Source organism: Corvus kubaryi, unplaced genomic scaffold (assembly GCF_017639235.1).
Source record: "Corvus kubaryi isolate FWS band 111438036 unplaced genomic scaffold, C.kubaryi_AGA036_p1.0 37387, whole genome shotgun sequence".
Lineage (NCBI taxonomy): Eukaryota > Metazoa > Chordata > Aves > Passeriformes > Corvidae > Corvus > Corvus kubaryi.
In genome coordinates this window covers 4411366-4435980 of record NW_024581129.1, presented here as the reverse complement: position 1 = coordinate 4435980, position 24615 = coordinate 4411366, and the positions used below count along the sequence as shown (strand labels likewise).

The window sequence follows — 24615 nt, the reverse complement described above, 5'->3', positions numbered from 1 at the left end:
CACTGTGAAAGGCACAGGATGGATGCTTGCTGTAGTAATTGAATAGTATATAACGGGCTACCAGGCTTTACAGGCTGATTTACATATGAGGTCGGTAAAACTTAATGCAAACACTTGTGGTTTGTATTATTAGTGTGTGTGGTTCCTCAGCTATTTTTAATGTGCATGCTACTAGCAAGAGTACAGAATGAAGGAAAGAGCAGAGTTATTTAAAAACCTTTCTGTGCCAGGGTATTTAATTCCCAGTGGGTGTATCTCCTCTGGAAGTAACATCAATAAAGGCTGTTGTGGTGACAAGATTCAGATGGGCTCTGACACTCAAACCACCAGGCCATCACCCATAGGAATTATGCATCTGAAAAAACCCAGGAGGATCAAGGAGGCACACAAATTCTTTCCCATCTTTTCCTTCTACTGTTGCACTTTTGCTGCCCTCTGCCCTTCTCTTGGGGACCCTTCATAGTGAGTTAACTTCCTTCCCAGCTTTTCTTGACAAACTTAAAAAAATTCTCTTGGGACAGTTGGTGGCACTTTGCTCCCTGTGCCCACAGAGTACAGCTCAAGTCAGTCCCTCATTCTCACAAGCTTTTAGCCACCTGGGCACCACGAGTTACAGCTGGAGTGCTGCATGTGCCTGTGGACTGCACCTTTTTCTGTTTCTCAGGAATTCACTCTCTCCTTCAAAACTCTCCCAACACACACATGGGTTTATAACAGAGCTTACAGCTCCTACATCCCACGTACTCCTTCCTTGCCTTCGATTAAACCCTTGGTCCCGTGCACACACTGCTGTGGAGAAGCAAGCAGAGGGGGCTCTTTCTCTACTCACAGCTCGAGGCTTGTGGAGCTGCTGGAAGTAAAGTAGTTGCTGCTGCTGCATTGTTTAAGGCCGTGTTACAGCCCCGGCTGCGCGTGATGCAGACTTGGGATCAGAGCTGGTATTGAGCTGGTGGGGAGCAGGGAGGAGAATTTCCCAGGTCTCCAGGCCATCTTGTTTTCTACTTATACAGAAAGTTGCTGTCCTGCAGTGGTATTGATTAGTTTTAAAATAGGGAGGTGATAAATGGAGATTTCAGGTGGTTCTGGTCAATGTGACTGCAAGGGATGGAGCCGTTTAAATCGAGTCTGGAATATCTTACCTTACCTCCTGCTGTTTTTCATAGGAGGGATCTGCTTATGGCTAAGAGGAGAAGTGTGGTCCCATGGAGGGGCCTTCTCAGCTCTGTTCACTTGTGCTTTGCACAGGAACCACCTGCATCCTCTTCCTCCAGCTGCTCTCCCCCACACCAGCTCCCTCTCTGCTGCAGTGTTTGGGATGCCTGTCACAGCTGCTCAAAGGCCGCTGCATGTCTGAGAGACCAGCCAAGGCTGAAGGTTACAAATCCCTTGCAGCATTCCCTGGCAGCCGGGTTATAGATCAGGTTTTAAGCAACCTTGGGTCCACTGTCAATCTGCATGCTCCCGTTTCCTGGAAGAGAATTGGAAAATATTTGTCTGGCTTGAAAATCAGTAGAATTTGTCTTTTAAAATGCTGGCACTAGCAGACAAATCTCTCATTACTCCACTCCCCTGTTGCTCCCCTGTGTCCCTGTGTTTTTTCAGCTACTGTTCTTTCTGAAGACCTTAGAGACTGAGCACTTGAGAGTTCACTTGTAGAAAGTAATATACGAAAACCTGGATTTTAATTCATCTTCTGCCTTCAAGTACCTTGTTCTTTGAGGGTGCCCATTGCATTCTATTTACACATGACTGTTTCAGTGGTGATAATGCTCTGGACTAGCAGCAGCTGCCCAGATGAGGACTGGCAGTGCAGCACAGTGATTTACCCACAGTCAGAGTAGTTTTTCAACCCCAACCCTGTGTCAGGAACACTGGAACAAGTTTGTAATCTCCTGAATGCAAAGGTTGTTTGGTCTCTGTGGTAGCACAAAACCCGTCCCTGACAGAAGCTCAAATCAGCAATAAGGTTGTTGCAAGCAAAAACCTCAGGGCTCAGTCTGTCTTCTTCACTTATTTATAAATATTTGGTCAATTAAGCGTATGTCTGGAAAAGCAAAACCTCCCACATTAATGTTCATGAGGGGCAGAGGCAGGAGGGAAAGCTCAGAAGCAGCGAGAGGAAGATGGTGCCACAGCAGAGCTGAGGATGTGGCTGGGTTGTTGACAGGGCACAAGTCTGGCAGGCAAGAGGAGATGCCACTTCCAACTTTGGTGTGGGTGTGATTGAGTGTAAGGGACTTCTGTGGAATTTGTGGATAACGTCCCTGAAACTTGGTCCCTTGTGCTGGGAAGGAGATGCTCAGGTGGCCACAGCAGTCCCTCTTGGCACAGTGTGGTTTGGAGATCACAGAGGGAGGGAAACAATTCTGAAAAAAAAAGAAGGTTTTGCAGTAACAAATCTCCTTTGAGTATCTATTACACCTGTCCAAATCAACCAGGTTTGGTCCATTGTTGGATTCTGGCACAGTTAAGTTTGTCTGGAGCAGCTCTGGACTTCTTTGGGCACAGCTGGCCGATCTTCACAGAGGTTGCATGGACTGCCCAGCCTGGTAACCCAAAACTTGCTGACCATCTCACCTGGCAGAGCAGCACTCCTGGTTCTTTGCCTGGTAGTATTGCATTTTTTTTTCCATAGGAGATGATCTCATTTAATAGCTTTTGGGAGAGGCAAACACATTTGTGTGTGGTTTAACTTTATATACACGCTGCAGAGCTGCAGTGAAGGCACTGATCAGTTCTTACAGTTGAGATAACATTCAGAAAACAAATTAGAGTTTGCGGTTGGTGCGGATCCAGGCAGAATTCATAAAATTGAATAGTATTTTCAAGTTGAATGTGGACAAACTTATTATGGATCCAGAGAAAGCAGGCATGTATTGAGGTATTAGAGAGATTTGTGATTTTTTTTCTTACTGGTATGGAGAAGCAGCCATATTATGGTCTCCTGTGGGGCTTTTGTAATGTGGGTTAGAATTGCTGGCAGTGGCAAGGAGGTATCTGGGGGGAGCAAAGCCTGAGAGTAGTGGGCTGGGTTTTCTCTGTTGCAGAAGATCAGTGTGCAGCTGGCTGGTGAAGCTGGCTTTCCCAGTGTGTCGGCTCATGATGTTCCAGATCTTTCCTGAGGGCAGAACCATACATTTTTTTCTGTCTGAACCTGTGCTTGAAGCACGTGAAGAACCACAGTGATGTTGTTGCTCCTGTGACATGTGCATGCTGGGGCAGAAATAATACGGGATTACAGGGGGAAATCGTGCTACTTTTCTGCTCCCCTCCCACTCTGCAATCCTTCAAGTGCCTCCCCAAAAGTGCTCAAGACTTCACGTCAGGTGCTGCCTTCAGAGGGCAGCTGTGGGAGGTGGGTGCAGGACTGGTAGCAGGATGTTGAATGGGAATGTGAGAAATAGTTTGTTAAAGCTTTGGCTTTAATGAAGGTGAATACATGTGCAGAATGGTTATTTTACAAAGAATGTGTACACATGTGATCAGGAGGGATGTAGATAGAGGTGTGTTTGTGTTTTGTGACCTGTAGAGCTTTCACATCTCAGTCCATCTTTGTTTTTCTCTTCATCATCTCCCGGAAAAGTAGTTCTTAAACTGACTTCATTCCCCTTAAATCAGGATGGAGACTCCCTAATATAAAGCCTAGGGATCAAGAAAGATGGCAGGTGACAAATCTGTTTCCATTCTCTGATTTTTTGCTCTCTTAATCACCGAATAAGCCTTGTAATTTTCCAATGAGCTGGATTACATCTGTATGGATCAGCATCTGCATATTCAAGTTGTCGTTATGACTGTGAAAAAAGACATTTCCTTTAGGGAAAAAAAAGCACAATCTCAGTGGCTGGGTCTTAAGTGTCATTCTGATTTTCCATCACCTGAGGATTTGAGTAGCTCTGCCACTCTGGAATATTGAAATGAACATAGATTTGAAAGTATTTTTATATTTAGAGGCATTGATTCTAATATAATTTCTCTACAAATTAAAACTCTCCTTGAAAAAGATTAAACTGTCAGTGATAACATCTAAGTTCTTGTTATGTCTAAGAGGAATAAATGGTGAAGTTACAGAATTGTCTGGAGGCTTATAAAGTAAGAGGGGGAATTAATGATATGAGAGAGAATGGATAAAAGTATTGGATAACACTTTTTTTGAATTGGAGGAAGTGGAATGAGTTGAATTAAGAGGTTTATGGCCAAAAAGAATACCCATTAGTCTGATATAACACAAAAATGTAGTTTTAAGAGAAATCTGCCCAGCAACTTGTGGTTGCTCCATAGACTCTTTTTAATAAGATATCAAATATTGATTTAAAGACACTAAGTAACAGACAATGTATTGGTTTCCCTGGTTAGCCATCCCTATTAAAAATATATATTATTTCCATTTTGTTGGCTTCACCGTGAAGCGAAGCTATTGGGTTCCCTCTATGCTTTTGTTTGCTACATTAAAGAACCATTTAGTGTCAGATTTCCACCGAAAACCTGGGTCAAATTGCTCCTGCCTTCTCCATAGCAAATGAAATAGTTTGATTTCCATTAATTTCTCAGTGGAAGATGTGCTTTTTCAGACCATGAATCATTCATGGAAATCTTCTCACCACTTTCCTTAATTTTCAACAATGCCCTCATGCCTGCACACCTCACCTTGGTGTGTTATCACTGTAGGGGTCTCATCAGTGCTGCCTTCAGGGACAATATTGTTTCTTTAGTCCTTCCTACTCAATGATACATAAAGATTCTGGCTGTTCCTTGGTTTTTTTTTTTTTCCTCCCCACAGCATTAAATTAGAGGTAACCCTTGGTTATTAACTGTGGCCTTCTCACAGACACAGTCTTCCAGAAAGTACCTGCTGTGTTGTGTACCTGTGACTGTTCTGTTCTCTGGGGTCTCTTACGGTGCATTTGAATTCATAGGGAATGATTGTGCCTGGCACAATCAGATTTCTAAGCTATCTTTGTGGGCTTTATGGTTTGCTACAATTCTGCCTTTGTGTTATCTGCATATTTTAGTAAGGTTTTATTATTTTCTTATGTCTCTTAGAGAATGTGTGCTGCATACGATCAGCCAAAGAAGCAGCTCTTGTTGGAAGTAACAGGGAAATGTCACTATGAGTTCATCAGCTTTTGGGCCATTTAAAAACTGCCAAAATCAGACTGCAAAGTCTGATTTTGCATCATGCTGGTTTTAAAAGAAAATGCGATTTCGATACCGAGGCAAATATATTACAGAATTCCTATTCTGTTATGTCAACACAGTTATCTTAGTTAACTAGACTTGAAATCGCTTCAAGTCTGTTTGACAAGACCTGTTTTCCATGAAATTGTGTTACTTGCTTTTTCTGATCTTTTCTTCTAATGGAGTTACGTATCAGCCCTGTCTTGTGAGTTAAGGAGATTCAGTTTGCTGCATTCTGGAAGCTTCATGAAAAGCGAACAAGGCAGCAGATAACTCGATCTGTATGAGGCGAGCTGGTTAATCTCATTTTTCAGTCTTCACAGTCTATTCACCGGCCAGCGCTGTCTCATTCCAACTGCGGTAAAACGTGCAGATCAATACTGCCAATGGGTGATTAGCAATTTGCAAACTCCAGTAAGTGAATGCATCCGAGTCAAGGTTTGAAGTTGGAGAAGAAAGTGGAGGAGGAGTGATTGAGTGGGCTGGAATAATGAAAACGGATATTTCCTCTCAAGTGAAATGTAAGCATTGTTGAGCTCTGTTAAGCAAGATGATGGCAGAGATTTGTACTCCTTTCACAGTGATTACAGAAAATAATATTTTTTTCTGAAATCACTGACATCAAATGTGCTTTTCCCTTATCACCCCTCTTGATCTTTTTTTCCTCCACTGTTGACCTGCTGGAGAATAAAAATGTCTAAATTTATGCAACTGAGATTTTTGTCGTTGTTCTTGAGGCCACATTTTGCTTGTTCAGTCAGATGAATTCCAAGGTGCTTGTCTATTCAGTCTCAGTTTCAGGCAGAAAATCCCTGATTTCTGTCAGTATATTCCATACCAAAGACAATTTTGGGGTTCTGCTCATGAAAATAACTCAGAATAAATGCCTTTATCTCCCTTGGAGACCCTATGTACCGCCAAAGAGTGCAGCTGAAGTAGCAGTAATTTTAAGGTATTAAAACTGCATTAAAAACAAAACAGTAACTGAAATGTGGAAAAGGAGCAGGTAATTGCTACAAGGAAAGAAAATTGCATTCTCCCTAGCAAATGTGGTCTCACCCCTGAAAGTCAGGGTGATTGTGTGCTTAAAGATGTCATCTGAAAATCTGTGGTTAGAGAAGTACAGGAAGGTTCTCTTTCAGGTTTGCTCAAATGAAGTTGAGAAGATGCCTTCTCAACTGCAGCCAGGCTGTGTTTCCACGTTATGCATGTGTTGTCTAATTAAAACTTAATGGGAAAGAAGTAACTACTGCAGTGCAGGAGCATGTTGTGGTAGCTGTAGTGTGAGGCTGAGCTGTCCTCTCCTCCCTGCATTGTTACATGAAGGCTGGAGAACTGAGTTCTCACTGAGAAACACTGGAAAAGTAGAATTTCCCCTCATTCACCATTTTCTTTCATAAAAAATGCCATGATATATGTTGGCAATGAGGAAAGTGATGATAAAAATCAAAGCCTGAGTTTTACGCAGCAGGAAGTACTGTGTTTTGAAGGAGGTTTTGTAGGGTCTTAACAGTTTAGAGATTGACCTGGCAGTCATAATTCTGGAAAAACCTGGCAGTAAAATTTAAAATCATTGCCCCTTCTCATCTCTGTGCAAAATGTGCTGGTTGCTCTCCAGTGCATTAGTGCAGTGACGTAAAACTAGTGAAATAAAATCAAACTGGAGACAGGACAGTTGTATTTCAGACCATTAAGTCATGCACTGTTGTTTGGACAGTTTTGTGTCTACCAAATATATTTCAAGGTAGATTCGAATTGGGTTTGGCTCAACTTTGCAGCAGTCTAAGCCTGAATAAGGAAAATGTGTTGTTGGAGATGAAGTGATGTAAGTCAGGTTTAGCATGTTTGACAGAGACATTTTGCTAATGGGTTGGTGATCCCAGTGTGACTTTTTAAAGCATGTTCCCATATCTTTGGTTCAAATTGCATTTACTTGAAAAGACGTGAATAGTAATTGAAGCTTTGCAGGCAACCAAGAAGTATTTTCCCCCAGGGAAAGCCAAGAAGGTATATTTAAGCAGATGGTTGTGCTGATGGAAGTCCCTGTGTGAACAGTCTCACCCAGCACAGGGGGTATGAAATGTTGGGGGATGTAGTTTATATCACCTACAGAGATGCAGCTGAAATTGTGAAACCTGTTCTCTTGCCAGAGGTGTTTTTCTCTTTGTCATAGGAGTAGAAGGGTTCAAACTGAAATTTTGCTCCATTGCCAAGGCTCGGGTGGATTCCTTGTGCCATCTGTGGATGGCTGCTCCCTTCTGCTTCATCTTACCCTGTGATGTTACAGCTTGAAATTCCCCTTCACAGCCCAGGAATTTATTCCTGTGTGGAGACTTTCTGGGTCTCGTCAGTACAATGGGTAAAGCAAACCCAAGTTACCAGCTCTTGCTTTCTCAGGCCATATGTAACTAGTGAGGGTATTGATTTCGTTTTGATGTGATGCAGTTTATAAATATGCATGAGGATTTAGGGTTATTTAACTGTGCTTTTTAATTCTCCTTGCATTGCTGACTCTTGTAGTCGAAGGTTTCTTTGTATGCTCAGCAACCTCTTCCATGACAGCCCTGTTCCGACTGCCTGGGACATCTCTAATGTTTGTTAATCCCAAGTCTGTAGAAACTTTTAATATTCAAGGAATAAAAGGAGACAAAGCGATGCCCTTCTGCATAGGGACCAAGGGAGCGGAGTCCAGCTCCCTGAGGAGCTGGGTGAGGAAACCTGGAGCTAAAACGTAATCATCACAAGGTGGGGAGAAGGAAGGAGATAGAGGAGACCTTTTTCATGCTCCTGGAGAAGGGGAAAAGAGCTCTTTTCATCAGGGATCCTACAACTTGCTTAAATGAAAAAAAATTAACCTGATCAACTGGTGAAAAGGGAGGGAAAACCAAACATTTGTCTAATTGCCCTGAGGAGATAGAAGAGAATGTACCCTCTGAATCGATATTTGGATGTTTTTAGACACTCAGGTCTCTTACTTGAGCAAACAGAGGAGGGTTCTGCCTGCTCAACACATCTAAGGGAACCTGCAGTGGCTCCTGATGCGGTGACTAATGTAGGTAACTACATGGGTAAAAGGATGGTATGTACATGGATACATGTTTTCCTGAGACGTTGGAAGCTTTCTCACTTTTCCCTCTCCCCAATTATCCATTACTAGAGGAATTTCCTCCTGTACCTGATTGGACATTGAGGTGATATTGGGGAAGATGAGCTCTCCGCAGGGGCAAGACAACCACCACATCACTGTGAAGTGACTGTGACAAAAAGAATAAAACTTGGCAGTTCTGCTGTAGCTGCTCTTCCCCTGGGTGTGTTGCAGGGACATGTTTTGTTTTCCTCCTTTTCCCGTCTGCCTGGCCGCAGCAGAAGGCGCGTGGGAGGCGATAACCCCTCACAGGGAGAGGCTGCACTGGAGCTTGTTTAACCTGCAACACATTTGCTGTAAATCCCACTCAGGCACTGCCCAGCTGCTCGAGGTGACTGTCAGAAACAAGTCCTCCAAAGCACTTGCGTCTGTCACAGCTTCTGTGTGATGGGAAAGGGAACTTGACTCGCTCTTTGAGTGGAAATGCTTCCAGCTCGAGGCAGGAATCTGTTAATGATGATGGGTTAGCTCAGGGGTGCAGCCAAGGCTGAGAGGGTGCTCATTCATTCACTCAAACACAGTGGGTTTGCTTTGGACCCTGCCAGGTTGGAATTCAATGTGCAAGGACATATAATAGTACTTTTATATGCATTAAATTACAGGATCAAAATGCCCTGGTGCACTTAAAGCCTTTAGGAGATTCAGCATTGCTGCTAAGGCTGTTGTGGTTGACCTCAGCATCCAACCTGTGCCATGTGTTTGCTGTACCAATACACAACGTGATTGACAGCTCTTCTTGTCACTTGTTTTTCAGGCTTTTATATGCTCAGATGAACTTTGATGCTTCCATGTAGGCTTTTACATAATTTTAAATTATGCATCTTTCTTTTTATATCAGATAGTATCTGAAAAAAATACCCGTAGATGTTTTGCTTTTTGCTAATGAGATCCATTAACTGGAAAATCCTATTACATTGCAGTTTCACTCTGCTTTATAAAGTCTTGAAAGCAGGACCTCTGCTGTCATTCTTCATTCTGACTCTTCCCTTCCTGTCTGGATACTGAGGGTCCTGGTCTAGCACAGCCAATTTGCATTGCTTCTCTCCTCTGGGATCTCCCCTTGAAATCCCATCTGAATTCATTCCAAAGTAGAGCTTTAGCAGGAAATACAGAATTTGGAGGCATCAAAGCAAGATTTATAGAGCATTGTCAGGAGGGGAAAGCTTTGAGTGGCTGAATATCTGGATTGGAGTGAATACTACAAAAAAACTTCAAGTATCTCCTGCCTTTCTGGTCTACTGAACAGTGACTGTATGTGCACATTGCAGAATGAAAAAGAGAGCAGCAAAGAAATAGTTAAATTTTTTGGCAAACTGTGTGTGCTTCTCTTGAAAACTTAGATTTAGTCTGACACCTCTCAACAATATTCTCAACCAAAGTTACTTCATTTGTATGGGAAAGTTGATAGAATGTTTTTTTGAAATTCAGATCTGTGGGAGCCAGCATTTCTCACCATATAAAGTTAAGACTTATCTCTGAAAAAGAATGTTTATAACTTGCACTATAAGCTCTTTGGGGCTGTTTTCAGAACCTATGTGCTTTTTATTTTCAGTGTCTTTATCAGAGGTTTTTGAACCAGCACAGGTCTCCTCTGCATGCTTCTAGACTGTAAATAATAGCAACTTTTTATGGACTTTGTTCTCAGGAAAGACAGGAATCCTTGACTTGAAAAAACAAGTGTAGAAACCCTGGAATTCAAGTCTCTAGGTGGTAACAAACCATCCTAGAGCAGCCTATGATTTTCTTCCATTTCAGTAAAAAGAAGAGCAGCAATTGAAAAGGACAGTGAACATTTGGATGCATTTTTTCTTTTAGATTATCCCAGCTTCATGCCATTCCATGTCTGTCCTGACTCTTAACCTTCTTGTCACGTTTGTTTGCATCCCAGACCTCATCTGACTGCCTCACTCAATGCAAATTACAGTCTTGCATCCTCCGGGTAACAACACGTTTGAAAGAGGTATAGAAAACAGATTTCCTTTTAAAACTGTACCTGAAAGGCTTCAGCACCACTGCTAAGACATTTGATTTTATTACTCCTATTGTAGCAGTGTCCAGAATGTGTTACATGCTGTACCTGAAGATATGGTCTGGTGTTAGAACAGCGTGATTAGGGTGATTAGAGCTTTTTTGTCTGAGATACAGCCTAACTCCAGCCACCTCCCTGTCTCATTGCTAATTTGCTGTAGATGCTGCGGTGAAAGAGGCCATAGGGAGGAATATCAATGAGTATGGATAGTGTGGAGGATCTGCTTAGGAAGGAAGAGGAAAAACCCCTGTAGAAGCCTTTGTGGGGGGAGCAGGTGATGCAGGTGGCATTGCTGATGGAGGGGGGAAGGTGATGTGGGATTACTCACTGCTCCTGAGGGCAAGGATGTGGAATCTGTGCTGGTGGAGGAGTTACTGGGGATGAAGAGGCATAACGCAGGCTAACACAGAGTGTCCTCGGTGTTCTGGAGATGACTGATGTGGGTGTTCAGGAGGCCAGAGGTGAAAGGTTGCCTGAATCAAGGTGTATGGACGAGAGGTCACATCACCTGGGCAAGGGGAAAGATCTTCCTCTTTTGCAGAAGAAGTAGCAGGCGTTGTCCTAAGAACTGGCTAAGAGAAGGATGGAAAGGTTGCCCAAGTGAATTTCTGCTGCCAAGTTTCAGCGTTGTGTGTGTGCAGACGGACACAAAAAAAGATGGAGAGAGAAAAAAGGTAGAGAAGCGGCATGAGACCTGGTGGGAACAAATGAGCCTTTTCCCAACATCCAGCACCTTCTGTTTTTCTTCGCCCGCCCCCCCCGCCCCAACTGTTTCTGATGTCAAGCATGCACATACTGGCAAAGCTACGAGGAGCAGGTGGTGATTGTTGCTTATTTGCTAGCTTGCTTTGTCTCATCTTTGCAATCCATTTTTGTTAATACAGCTCTTGTTCCACAGGCTTTAAAGATCCCTTGGTGTGGTTATCTTGTGTGACAGAGAGAGCTGGGGTGGGTGAGTGTGCTGTGCTTTGTGCACTGGGTACAGAGGGAATTCTTTGGGATGCAGTTTACTTTGGGTATTACTCTAATCACTTTAACAAGCCTGAGCAAAGAAACAAAAAGAACAAACCCAAGAAACCGAATTTCCATTAAAATGGCATTTCCTGAGGTAGGATTAAGCTTTCTGAGGCTGCCTTGTACTGGGTACAGAAATGCCTCCAATAGGCTTTTGTATGAGCGAGTTGAGTAACCAATTTTTTTTTTTTTTTTAGAGCTGTTAAAGTTAAAATAAAATTTAGGTAGATCAGGAGAAGCTGCTCACCTGAATAGCTAGGCAGACTCTAGCTAATAAGCTACTGCAGCAAGAGCTGTAGTTGTTGGGGACCTTGCACATGCCTTTCAGGTGATAACTTCCAATTTTGCCTTCCCGCTGTTTTTTTGTTCTCCATCTTTGAGTGAAATTTCCAACGGGTATTGATGCAGGACTAACAGCAGACAATTCTTGACATAAATGCTGAGCCATTAACTGTAAGCTGAAGATAAACATGTTCAAAGACGACTTCTAATGATATGTGACTTCTCTGATTTCATAACGCAGTGGAAGCAACGGGGTGTTCATTAGCTGTGTGCAAAGCCCGTGTGGCTGTGTTTACCCACAAATATCACGTTTGCAGGGAAGCCAAACAGTCATTCCAGAAACCCCAAGCCTTGGGAAAGGCAAGCTTGAGCTGTGTAAAGGATCCCTGGTCAGGAGGAGGCACTGAATCCCAGGAATAAACCTGCAGGTTCCCAAAAGCAGTGTCAGCTCTTCTAGCGTCAGAAACCTGGATTTTGCAAGAATTCAGTAGCTGGAGCCTGACACAGTGAAAGACCAGCCAGAAACCTTGAGTAACATTTTGTCACATTTTGTCCTATCTTTGGAGGATTCAGGATGTGCCACCTCTGTTTTAGACCAGGATTTACCTAAGTGTACCACCAGGCTGTGCCAGCAGTGAGGTAGCATCCTCTGCTCAAGAGTTCAGAAGTTCAGTTTTGGACACTGACCACCTGCATATACCTGATGATCTGCTGTGTGTTAGTGTTTACAATTTAAGCTACTCTTTTGCCTACAAGAGGCAGTAAATGGAAGCAAGAGCATTCCCCATTTAATATAAACCAGCTGCCAGTTGGATGCTTTTCAAGCACATCCCTTCCATCATCCCCCCATCTGATGCTTTATGTTTTATATCTGTACATAAGAAACTTTCCCATCTGTCTCCTACAGCTAGATGCAGTCTTTATTTTGAATATTCTTCCAAGGTAACTACTGACCCATTTAAAGCTGATACAATCTACTAAGCTCCTTAAATCATGTCTATTTAAGTTCTCCAGTACTGAATAACGTGTCCTAGTCCAGAAACCTTGGAGATTTCTCTCTTAAGAAGTTGGCATGGGAAGAAATTCCTTAGCTCAGGAGGCAGCAGTGTTTGGGTGGCTCTCACCGTGCGTGAGAGTCACGTCAGGAGGAAATGGTCCTTTCCTTGAAGAGCTTCCAATTGCCAGCCTTTTCTCAGCAGGGCCAAGCACAAGCTGTTGTATTGCCAGCCAGCAGCGATTAAGCTCAGCTGTCCATATGCTCCACCAGAATTTATTGTGCTGCTCAGAAATCACAGTCTTTTAAGGCTGATAGATACCAGGACTATGAAGAAATGAGGTACTTAAGTGCATGTCAGCCCCATATATGGGTTTTGATGATTTTGCTTGCCAAAGCATTAAACAGAAGGAGCCTGTGAGGATGTGAAGTCAGCTGAAAATCCTTCACAGTGCCTGCTGACATTGTATCCTGACAGTGACGGCCTTTTGGGGATGTATGGACTTCTTTAATTTCATTAGTGATGTTAGGTAAATATATTCACACTAATGGAGACTATTCCCTTTGCTACCAGCTCTACCTTCTGATCAGAAATACCTGCAGCAGATGAATAGACCTTAAGTGGAGTTGTTAAGCACTGAACGTTTCTTCAAATGTAAAGTGGTCCACATGGTTTTAAGTACTTTATTCTTACCTGAGTGCCTGTGAAAGTGAGTGGAGTAGAGAGAAAAGCTTTTATAGCTCCTGGAGAAAGACATCGCTGAATTGGGACTGTGCAGTTTTCAAACAACCAGGAGGAGAGATGCCAAAAGAAGTTCATCCCTTTTCAAGGTGCTGTCACTGGCAGCTTTCATTGTTCTTCTAAACAACTCCTCTTCTAAAGGAAAAGTTTCTGTTTTTCAGAGATTAAAGCAGTCCTGTCTTCATTCATTGCTTTGGCACTTGACTGATTCTTCCCTAATGGGCAGATTACTTAGGAAGTTTTTGAGCTGTAATTTCAACACGTAGACCAACATGCTGACTGTTTGACAATAATATAGTTTTGAAAAATGACACAAAGTATCAGCACAATTATCTCCCCGGGGTGGTTTTTTTTCAAGCTGGAAGATGGAAGTGAGTAGGGAGGCAGCAGCATCTGACTTGAGCTTGTACCTCGGTTCTAAATGACAAATTGGCTCTGTTGCAAATTCTTTTTTCCATAGTCTTTTGTCAGAAAGTTTATTGATATCCAGTCTTACTAAATAGTTTTGCCAGAGTGTGCTTGGAACATGTTGCATTAAGCCAATATTTGTGTGTGGCATCTGCAGTGTCTGTCTCAAAGAGTGACTGCACAGTTGGGACAGCAACAATGGGGTGGTCCATGAGAGAGTTTTCCTTGTGCATACCCCGAGGCATGTGTCTGGAAGACTGAGGATATTGCATCAAAACAACATTATTTCACCAACTGTGAAGCATATTAACACGTGGAATCAACAAATCATCTCTATAAAGTCTCCAGTGCCCTTTTGAGAGCCAAAAAAAAAAAGGATTTTCTGCCTTAAGCACCAAATCAGCTGGTTAACATCTTGCTTTCCAGGAATGAGTCATTCACTTTTTTAAGTGCCAACCAGGCTTGGTTGCATTCAATCAAGGTATGTATTGCTTCCCCCTAAATTGAAGCTCTGTGTGCATTTTTCTGACAGATCTGAATTACTCGTTCAATGTTACTCCTCAAGAGAAGAATCAATGAACGCCAGCAGCTCTCTCTAGTCCAAGTCATTTGCTCTTCAGAATCTCTACAATTTTTGGTTTTTAAGGTATTGGGGAAAACAGAGAGGATGCTGCTGAGAAACTGGCAGTAATGTGTTATCTTTGCTCTCTGAGGCACTGGCCATGATGTGCTGATGAGCAAAACAAGCTACCAAGTTACTGCTGAATGAGCCAGGGAAGGGATGGCTTTCCGACAGAGCTCTGTAGGTCACACATCGATTGCATCCCCCAAATGTCCCATATTTCCATATAAAGGCACCGTGAGCTTAAGTGGATTTGGTCAAACCTCACATTCAGGCCAAGTTTCCAAACCTGCAGCACGATTTTCACACTTCTCGGAGAAACCAGGGATACATTACTGTTTGTTACAAGATGCTTTTTAACTCTGCTAAGCAATACCTCCTTGCATGTGTTGGTTCAGCACAGAAGCAGCATCTGGAGCTGTGCCTGGACAGCTGTTTGGGGAGTCCCAGCTCCTGTTCAAGGAACGTGGCTGTGTCTTCTGTGCCCACCTTTCAAATGCCACTGTTTGGTCTTCCTCTTCAATCACCCAAGATTAGAAATTATTTTCTAAATGGGCAAATCTGTTTTAAGTCTTCTCTCCCAGTTCCTGAAACACCATTTTCCAGGCTTCTGCTGCACAACCAAAAGGACAAAATTATGATCAGTAAGACTGATTTATTGTAGGTGGAACTGCAGTTGACAGAGGAAAAACAGCAATTTACATTTTCCAGAGCTAAAGGGATTCCAGGAGGATGTTGTTTGCTTTCTTCAGTCCCTGATTTCCTACCAGCATTAGGGTTTCATGTCTTTCAGATGCTACTGAGGTTTTAATGCTGCTTTGCTGTCTGTTATATTTAGCAGTTTCCAGCCATGGCTCTTCATAGAGCCAAGCCTAAACCACTCATTTTCACGACACAAAGTCACCCCCAACCTTTAGAAATTTGGAAGAACACTCCAAATGATCCAAGTTGCGATACTGGTTTGACTTTCTGTATTACCTACACATGAGACCCAGCCCTTTCATCAGGCACTGCCTCTGGTCTGCACCGTTTCCATGGAAAGCTTCCTGCATTTATTTGAAATCCCAGAGAGTGCCAGTAAATTTCCTGGAGACTTAAGCAACGCTCTGCTTGGTACAACTGTGAGGTGGCAGCATGGTCTGGTGGTGAGGAGGGGCAGCTCTGAAGATGTGTTTTCTTTTCTGCCACGGTACTGCTGAGGAATCTGGAACTGGAGACTGCATCTTTCCATGCCTGCACTCCCCTCACATGCTGCATCTTCAGGCTTTGCTGTCTGCTTTTTGGGCTTTAGGTGGTAGTTCCCTGTGGGGTTCGTACAGGACCTGGCATGCTGGGATCCCTGTCTCACTTGGTTTCTTTTAGGCATGGCTGTAATACAAACCAGCTGCACTAATATTTTAGCTGTAGGGAGAAATGTACTGGTTTGATGTGTGCTGTGTAGAAGAAAGAGAAAGCTACTGCCCCTAGCCCAAAAATGTGAGTAGCATAGCAAATATGTTAGTGATCTCCCAGAAATGTTAAATGAGATGGATTCTGCCACTGCCTTCATCACACTGTGGGCTTTTAAGAGATTCTCTTGTCTGGGTGAAGCTTCAGACTGATGTGCTGAGGAGAGCTGGTGAGCCCTGAAAATAAGGCTGAGTCCTGGTGATGAGTTTTAGAGCATGGTTTTTCAAGGGGGGCATGTTATGAAAGGAGAGGATAAATGGTCTGAAAGATCTGTAGGAGCCAAAGCACTGCAGCTGCGTGGCAGGGCTTTATAGAAAGGCCAGATAGGTGACAGAAAAGAGTAAATAACCTGCAGAATAAACAGTCTGGTGCAGTGTGGGTTACAGCAGCTCCAGCAGGGAGGTAGCAGCAGTCTCCAGGTGTGCATGGCTTTCCTCACACAGGGATCCTGCTGCTGTGTCTGCAGCAATGGTGATCCCTGCACTGGAGCTGGAATGGTGCTGGCAGCCAGGATGAGGAGCTGCGAGCTCTGCCTGACCTTGGCAAGGGAGACAGGGCCAGAGCCCTTCCCAGCTGGTCAGGAGCACCAGCAGCTGCCCAGGGAGAACTGGGAGGCACAGCTGACACATCTCTGCCAGCCAGAGTAAAACCTGTTACAAGCTTTGGAGTTGAATCTCTTGCTTTGAAAAAAAAAAACAACACAAACATGAGAGTGAGGAGTGCCCTGACCTGTCTGGAGGAGCCCTGAAGTGCAAATAGCACGAGAAGGTAAAGAGCTGGCTACAGAACAGGTTTGTAAATGCCAGTGTGTGCTGGGGAGAATATATCTAATGAGCTGGGGCTGCAGCTGTTTCGTTCTTCCTCTTGTTTGACATCTCAAAGATGCTGCTTGTGTCCTTCAACTCTCACCTGAATTTCTCTTGGTCAAGGCTGTTGGTGGGATTATTTCTTCTTTTGGTCCCAATTGCCTCATTGGCAATTAGGGGAGGTTTGTCTCAGCCACGCCACAGAAATGGGATCACAAAGCCCTGTTGCTGAGGGGCTGCAGGACAGTGCTGCCCTCCCAGGTGTTCCTGAGGTCACTGAAGTGAGGCTGGGGCAGTGGGAAAACATTCCTCACTCGCTCAGTGCACGGCCAAGGGTTGGGACACCGCCTACTCTTGACTGTGGGCAATGCAAGCAGCTGGGAAGGGTACCTGAGGTTTCCATGCCTGAGTTTTCCCAGCTCTCTGGAGTGAGCTCTTGGACCAGGGCAGACCTCTGGGGGTTTCTCCCACCCCTTCTTGGCCTGGGACATACAAATGTGGTCTCCTTTCTCTGTAACTTGCACTTACACTGTGGAATAGTTACTCTCTCCTACCCAGATGCACAGCTGTGGTCAAACTGGTTTCTCAGAGTAGCTATGAGGAACCACCACACCCCTCTGGTTTTTTTTTTTTTTTCTTCCTCTGGGAAGAAAAGCCCAGAAGAGCGTTTTTGACCACAATCATAGAAGCTGCTGTTTTGTGAGAGCCCACAAATTTGTCCATGCTCTCCAGCACTCTTCCAGCAACCAGAGATGCAGGAAGATGCTCACATATCCTGCCCTGGCGCAGCCCAGTTATGGAGCTGTTGTCCTTGAATTTGTCAAACCCATTTTGGAAGCAGTTTTGTGTCTGCTGCCAGGCTCTGGGGCAGTGTTTCAGCAGTTCACTGCCTGATGAGGAGCTTCACAGTATGTCAATAGAGTGTGTTTTCAATAAAAGATGTTTGGGAGAGGGATCTTCTGGATTCTCTTACCAGCAATGACCAGCAATGCAGGATGAGGTCGCTCAGTCTCTGCTCTGGTTTGCATGGGAAAAACTCACATAAAGTTCTAGCACGTCTTTAATGAAAATGAAATGATAAAATTGGGATAATACCTACCTCATGCTGCTCTTGAGGGTTAATTAATGTTTACAAAATCACTTTAGGCCCTGAGATTTAATTGAAGGAAAAATATTACCATATAAAATAGCTTTTTATGCAGGCACTGCTATAGGGTTTCAGCTGGGCAGAGTGCCGTGGCAGCCAGTGTTAGCACATGTTTTATGACATTTATGGTTGTGAGGCTTCCTGTAGTTTATATAAAAATTGTCTCTCTGAAATCACAAAGGAAACATCAGTGTTTTCCTCTCGCTTTGAAAGAATATTAATTTACCATCTTAGGGCTTGACTGACTATTTAAACTGCTGTAAATACAACTTCCTTTGAGAAAAAAAGAATGGAATATCTGTTCCCTTGCTTGGGATGAGCTGATATGACTTGCTAGCGACTCCACCTTTGGATGCCATGGATGCTGCTGGCTCAGATGAGCAATAAATCAGGCTGGCACTGGGTGTCCTGAAGTAGTTTAAGGGTGTATTTGGGTGTTCATTATAATCTCCTGCTATCAAGAGATTTTAAATACAGCTATAAAACTTCATTTCTGGAGTTAAATTTAAGTGTGGAAAAAATTAAGTGTGGAAGTATCAGCCAGGGAGCAAGTTCTGTTAAGTGGGGTGTTTCTGTGATTTTGTTTCTGGATTTTTATTTTTGTTTGTTGTTTCTTTGCCTTGTTTCAGGGGTTTTTTTAAAGATGGAGTAGCAAGAGAAGGAGAAACAACACTGGGTTTGGCTGCCTTCAGCTGTTGTTCTAAAACCTTGTCACTGCATAAATGTCACCTTTTTTCCTGCTGTAACATCTTTTGATTTCACAGGGTGGTACAGGTTGGGTGGGCTTAGGGGTTGGATTAGTTACTCAATGTGCTTCTGGTTTTTTTCTGCCACCCAGGGTGACTATGACCCCAGCAGAACCAAAGTTCTCCATTTCAGCATGAACCCAATGAGTTTGGCCAAGCAGCAGCGCAAGGAGGAGCAGCAGCAGCTGCAGGAGGAGTGTGAAAGGCTGCGGGAGCTCGTGAGGGTGCTCGAAGGAGGCGGCTCCATCTCTGGGAATCTGGAAGGAGTCGGGGGTTTTCAGTCCCCACAAGAAATTGCAGGTAGGCTGCTGGCTCCTGGTGCTGGGGATGCATTTATTCATCCGTGTTGCCAGAGGAACTGACTGCAGAAGCAGATGGAGGCATTGCAGACAGTGTGCTTGATGGAGTGGTTGTATGGAAAATGAACAAAGCTGGGTTGATGCAGGAGAGAGTGAATGTGTGGTGGCAATCCTGTGGCTGTATGGTAGAGGGTGGGTGGTAAGGCTAAATAATAATAATTCATATCATTTTCTCATGATAAATGAAATACCAATACAACAGCCTTCATAGGCTGGTGCTGCCGACAGAGTGAAAGGAAATATTTCCTTCCTTTCAGGGCTGGTTTAGCCCTTGAGGTAGTACAGACAGCAGGAAATAACTTTCGTAGCTGCAGGGAAGCAAGTGGTTGAAATCTTTTCAGACCTGGCTTAAAACAAATTAATATTGTTTATCAGTGTATATGTGCCCCATTAATCACAGCTACATTCAATACTCCGTGAAAGCAGAGTACATCTTTCACTGAGCTAAATACGTTTCACAGAATCTGTGGCACTCCTGTACAGTCTGTCTTCCCTTCACATACCTGAGGGAGATGAGTTTTTAGCACAGTTACCCCAAAAATCAACACCTCCAGACATACTCTCAGACTCTGAAAATCAAGGTAAGGATATCAATAGCCTGACCCATTGCCTGCAACACTGCAAGGAATCAGGCAGAATTGAGTTTAGCTGAAGAGCCCAGGAGAACTTACTGCTGTAACTCTGTCATGCCCTCAAAACAATTTGTTAGAGAAGAGAAAAATAAAAGAGAACTGAAGGTCCATGTGGAGCTAACCTGGTGTGTTCCAACTGCACGTACATGGTCAGTGTCTGGAGGTCAGGATCCTCCCTCATATGAGGCAGAGAGAACAGAGCTTTTCCCAAAGGAAATGAGTGCTGGAAACTTCAGACCCACAAAAGGGCAGAGCCCTGGTTTAAAGAAAATGCACAGAAGAAACCATCTTTCTTTGTTATAAAACCAGAATTCTCGGGAAGTAGCTTGTCTGTTTTCCCATCGCTCAAACAATGGCACTTTATTACTGCCGGGAATGTGTTTGTTCCAGCATCTCATAGTGGATTATGGTACTATATAGCCTTAAAAATATGATGGTGAGAAGTGCAGATGGGGTGGTTTATAAACTGAAGAGCTCACTGGATGTCACGAGTAAGTGACAGTTCTGTCACTGCTGTTAGTGGGTGCTCTAACAGATGCACAAGCATGAAACGCTTGGCAAACATTTAAAAAGACCATTATCTGTAGGAGCTTCCAGTCTCAGACCCCCACTGAGCAGTTCTTGGGGCTAGTTCTCGCATTGCAATTGGAATTCAAAATGCACCAGGTTCTAGGGGCTGAAATTGCAGTGTCCTTGTCTGTCCTCCTGTCCCCGAGTACCAGGCACATCTGATACTGCAGGTCCAGGGGGCTGACAGGGCCCCGCGAGCCCGGGGAGGGCAGGGGCAGAGAGGCTGCAGAGGTGAGGTCAGCCCTGTGTCTCTGTCACTGATGAATGAACCTCTGGGGTATCATCTGTGGTAATTAGACCATCTCTTCTGGGGGAATGTGTTCCTCACGTGTGCCTCCTGTGATGTGTTAGTCAGAATTATCATTCTGCTGCCTTTCCATGCAGTTGCTTTTAGCTGTTTGTGAGGTGCCTCTGTGCTGGGACGTTACCAGGTTTGTCGTTAGCTCAGAAGGGATGCATTTTTAAAGTTGTTTTCTCTTCTGCCTTTGATTCCAACAGGAAAACAAACAGCTCAGGGGGTTTCAGGGTGTTTCCAGCCTCATGTATGTGATGCTTTTTTTTTTTTTTTCCTTTTACCCCAGTCCCAAGCTACATCATTCTGACTTCTGGTGACCAGCTCAGGTGGAAGAGAGAATCAGGTGCAGAACTTAGAAGGGTGGGAAGTACTTCATTGTTGTTTAGCACAGTCACAGGAGGGCCCTTTGGATTCTCAGAGTGCCTATAAGTGCATCTGGAAGTGGTTCTTGTAAACAAAATGGGGAAAAGCTGTTGTTGAAGGATGGAGCAGCCCTGTGGATGACTCTCTTTGAGAACAGGGTGAAGGTATAGGACGCCAGGTTATATGGAAAGATCTTGGGCATTCTTTCTTGTATTTCACGTGCTTGTATGCATCACTGTCATGCACAGGGCAAATTGCCATAAATACACCTAAACTCTCATTTCTGCTGTGCGAGCATTCAGCAGCATGGTCAGAGCATGGGGACTGCAAATATTGGGATGTGAAGAGATGCTGAGGATGTTACAGTGCTGACCACAAGGTTACTGGGTTATTCTGAGCTGGCTTTAATTGGCCAGTTGAATGCCAGATTTGGCCTCCTTGCTGGAGCAGGGAGAGCTCCTGGTGGGTTTGGGGGCAGCTGATCAAGTGTGCTGTGCAAGCTGCATCCATTTCTGCATTGACTCCATCCTGCATCTGCAGTATGGATACAGCAGCTGTTCAGCAGTGGCTGAACAGCATGGCTTCGTGTGGCCAAAAAGCTCACGCTGTCTCCCTCTGGGTAAGACATGGAAGATCCAGCTTTTGCTGTTTTCTTAGCTCTGCCCACAGGAACAGCTGCCACATGCCTTCTGCTTCAGTGTATTTTCAAGGTGTGAAGTGGGGAGCGTGTGGCAGAAACTCCCTCTGCTCTGTTTGTCACTGTGCAATTGGCTACCCCGGGAGGGAGGTTTGCTGTGCATGATGAGGGAGTGGATTTCAGTGAGTTTTGTGAAGCTGTTTCTGTACAAAAATAACAAGAATTGGAGTTCTTCTTGCACCCCTTTCTGCCAGCTGCAGTCCCCATCTGTCTGTTTATCCAGCTCATTCGTGTGACACACGCAAGAGGCAAATTCAGTTCTCTGAGCTTTTGAGGTGGGAGGTCCCTGGTGTCAGAGTAGAATGGGATGAAGAGAGAGCAAGGACAGAGTAGGAAGAGTGTGGATAAAAGCTGGGAGGACAACAAAGGTCATATGTAAGTTTGCATTTTGCCTTTAGACAGATAGAGGTAAATGTAAGATTTTATTGTCCTGGTTTGCCATATAACCTGACTGGATGGTTGGTGAGGAGGGATTTGGGTGGCCTCCAGCCAGCCAGGTTTGCTGCGTTCAGCAAGCTCATGTGATATGCAACAGCTATGCTTATGGTTCACAGAATTATAATTATACCAACCAAAAAAAGGCATTAAGGACAATGATGTTGATGATTTTGATAATAATGTGTTGGCCATTGTTAAATCCCTTCACTGGATTGGAGTGCAGCACATTCTTTCTGATCATATTTCCGACTCCTGCATAGGTAATAAGAAAATTATTACTGTGGACGTTAAAGCTCATTAAATGTGACTCTATTAAAAATCAAGGTTATGCTGGACTTTAAATCTCTTTGAGCATAACTGCTGGAGGCTGCAGCACAGCCTGGCAACTTGCCATGTGGTTCAGTGGTCCTTTCCTCTCGTTGATGCCGTAATAGCCTCTGTTCAGACGGGGACCGATGGAGAGCTGTAACAACATCCCGTCCTTTTCCAACATACAGATTGGCAGTGCAGGCTCGTGGGCTGTTAACGGGGGCAGGGCCGTGGCCACCGCCCTCGGGGCGTGGGCTGGACCTCTGTGGGTGTTGTGTTCCTCTGCTGGGTTGTGTAAGGGCAGGGAGCACCAAGGTCAGACAGCCATCTGGGGAGGGGCTCCGAGTCCTCCTGCCTCGGAAACAGGGAGCACAGATTGTGACAGCTTTGGGAAGGTGGTGCAGGGCATTGCTGCACAGATTTGAAATCTGTTCCAGTTCTGCATTTCCCTTTCCCGTGCTCTTCACACCTTCCCCCCACTGCCCCTTCTGTGTTTCAGTCTACATCTTTTTTTCTTCCATCTCCATAGCTTTTCCTACTTTTTCCTGTTTCTCTCCAGGCCATTTCTGTTTAGATCTTCGTTTTTTTTGCCTCGTGGGGTCCTGGTGGATATCCTGAACTCTGGCACTGCTAGAGATGGATTTGGGTCTTCATTGCAAGCGAATACGTAGGTGGCAGCTAATGGGAAGCTGACAGAAGTAATGACTTGTAGCAAAGCACAGGTGAAAATGAGAGACAATGCTTCAGGTACTCCTTATCTCCATTTGTGTTCTTATCTTAAAGGTAGTATATCTGGAGGTAGGAATGGATGACCCGTGGAAGCTGGTTCCTTACTAAAAGAATGCAGCAATGCAAATTTTCCATGAGCTCTCACGATTTATTGCTATCCCGTAGCTACACTGGAGCGTTCCCTTCTTCATGCAGCTTCTCCCTGTGAGAAAGAGGAAAAGTGCTTTTAATATTCTTTCTGGAGAGAGAGAGGCTGGCACCCCTACCAGGAAGGAAGATGGGGAAATCAACTCTGATTTCAGCCATCTGTGGAGAACGTTGGAACTATTTTCCTGACCATAATCCCACCAAAAAGGAAAGCTGTTCATCCATCTCAATGGTTTCAGTGTCCTTTTCCCCTTGTTAGGGAAAAAGTAGGAAAAGGGGGTCCTTGGTGAAGGACTGGGGAATCTCTCTCTGAGGCAGGTGTTTGGCCCTAGCAGAGGTGCTACACCTGGTGTTCAGCCGGGGCTGTCCCCAGTATCACGGCCATGCCAGGGCCTTGTAAAAGGTATTTAATTGAATTTAAATTGGGTAATGAATTAATATTAAAATAATCTAATCTTGTTGAAGTGACAAGCCAGAGACAGTAAAATTTGTCACTGTCCCAGTGTGCTTGTGCTTCTGATGGATATGTTTCTGAGTACAGAAGGTGACAAAAAAGGAGCAGATGGAATTTAGAAGTTGCCATTCTCCATCCACAGTTGGCTGAGCTGTTGGTGCTTGGAAGCCTTGGTGCTTCCTGCCATCTGTGTAGGGAATCCACACATGATGAGGGCTGCACCTGTGAGTGAGACCCGAGTCCACCTGAGGGAGGATTCTTCCATGACCTCAGTTGCTGGTGGGTGCGCATGTGGAAGTGCAGCCTCCATTCCTCACTTTGTGCCAGTGGCTCCCAGCATCCCACTGGTCAAATGGGGTTGTGCCAGGTGAGTGCACAGAGGGCAGCTCTCCTTCAGTCTCATCCTGCCTCTTTCTGAAGCACAGGAAGGATTTGTTAGGTGACCCTTCTCTCACTTTGTTTAACCTGCCAGTTCTCCTTCACTTGTACTGAAGGAATTGCCTTAGTTCCAAAGAGACAAAAAGGTCCAGGGCATTTGCTGCCTTAAATGTTAAGGGACTTCAGTTAAAAGCAGGATGTTAGCCTTTGTGCCCTGCCTGTATCTCAGTAAATTGCTTTCTGCATATCCCAATTTCATCTGAAGTTAATAAAGAGCTTGACTTTGCCTCTGGTGCTTTGCTGTGTGCTGATGAAGGTCTGTCCTCTTTCACTCCAGAGATGGCCATGTATCCTTGATGGGGGGGAAGAAATCATCCCCTACTGCTACCTGTATCCGAGATGTTGCATAGCATTGGTGTGCAAACCACAAATGATACAGAAAGCAGCACAAGGGATGAGTGTTATTAGCAGCAGTCCTGAGCCACTGGGAGCTGCCTGCCCTCCTGTGCTGACTCCACAGCCTCCGTGGGGCACTCCCTCCAGCTCTCAGCTCATTCTTATTATTATTGTTTTTATGGTGCTACTTTCTCTTCTGCAAGACATTTAGACCAGTCTGGGACCTGAATAGTATATTAAGAGTGGGAATAAGCTGATAGTTTAAATAGAGCTTACTTGGATTTCCTTC

The 24615-nt window shown here is 44.4% G+C and overlaps 1 protein-coding gene across 4 annotated transcripts in view; it reads left to right on the top strand.

The window, feature by feature from the left end:
- Positions 1–24615, top strand: part of MAD1L1 (mitotic arrest deficient 1 like 1) — a 348924-nt gene that overhangs the window by 207355 nt on the left and 116954 nt on the right. For all 4 annotated transcript variants that reach the window (XM_042037256.1, XM_042037260.1, XM_042037259.1 and 1 more), the window contains one exon: positions 18652–18859. In XM_042037256.1, coding sequence (XP_041893190.1) covers positions 18652–18859 — 208 coding nt within the window. The remainder of the gene's footprint in view (positions 1–18651; positions 18860–24615) is intronic.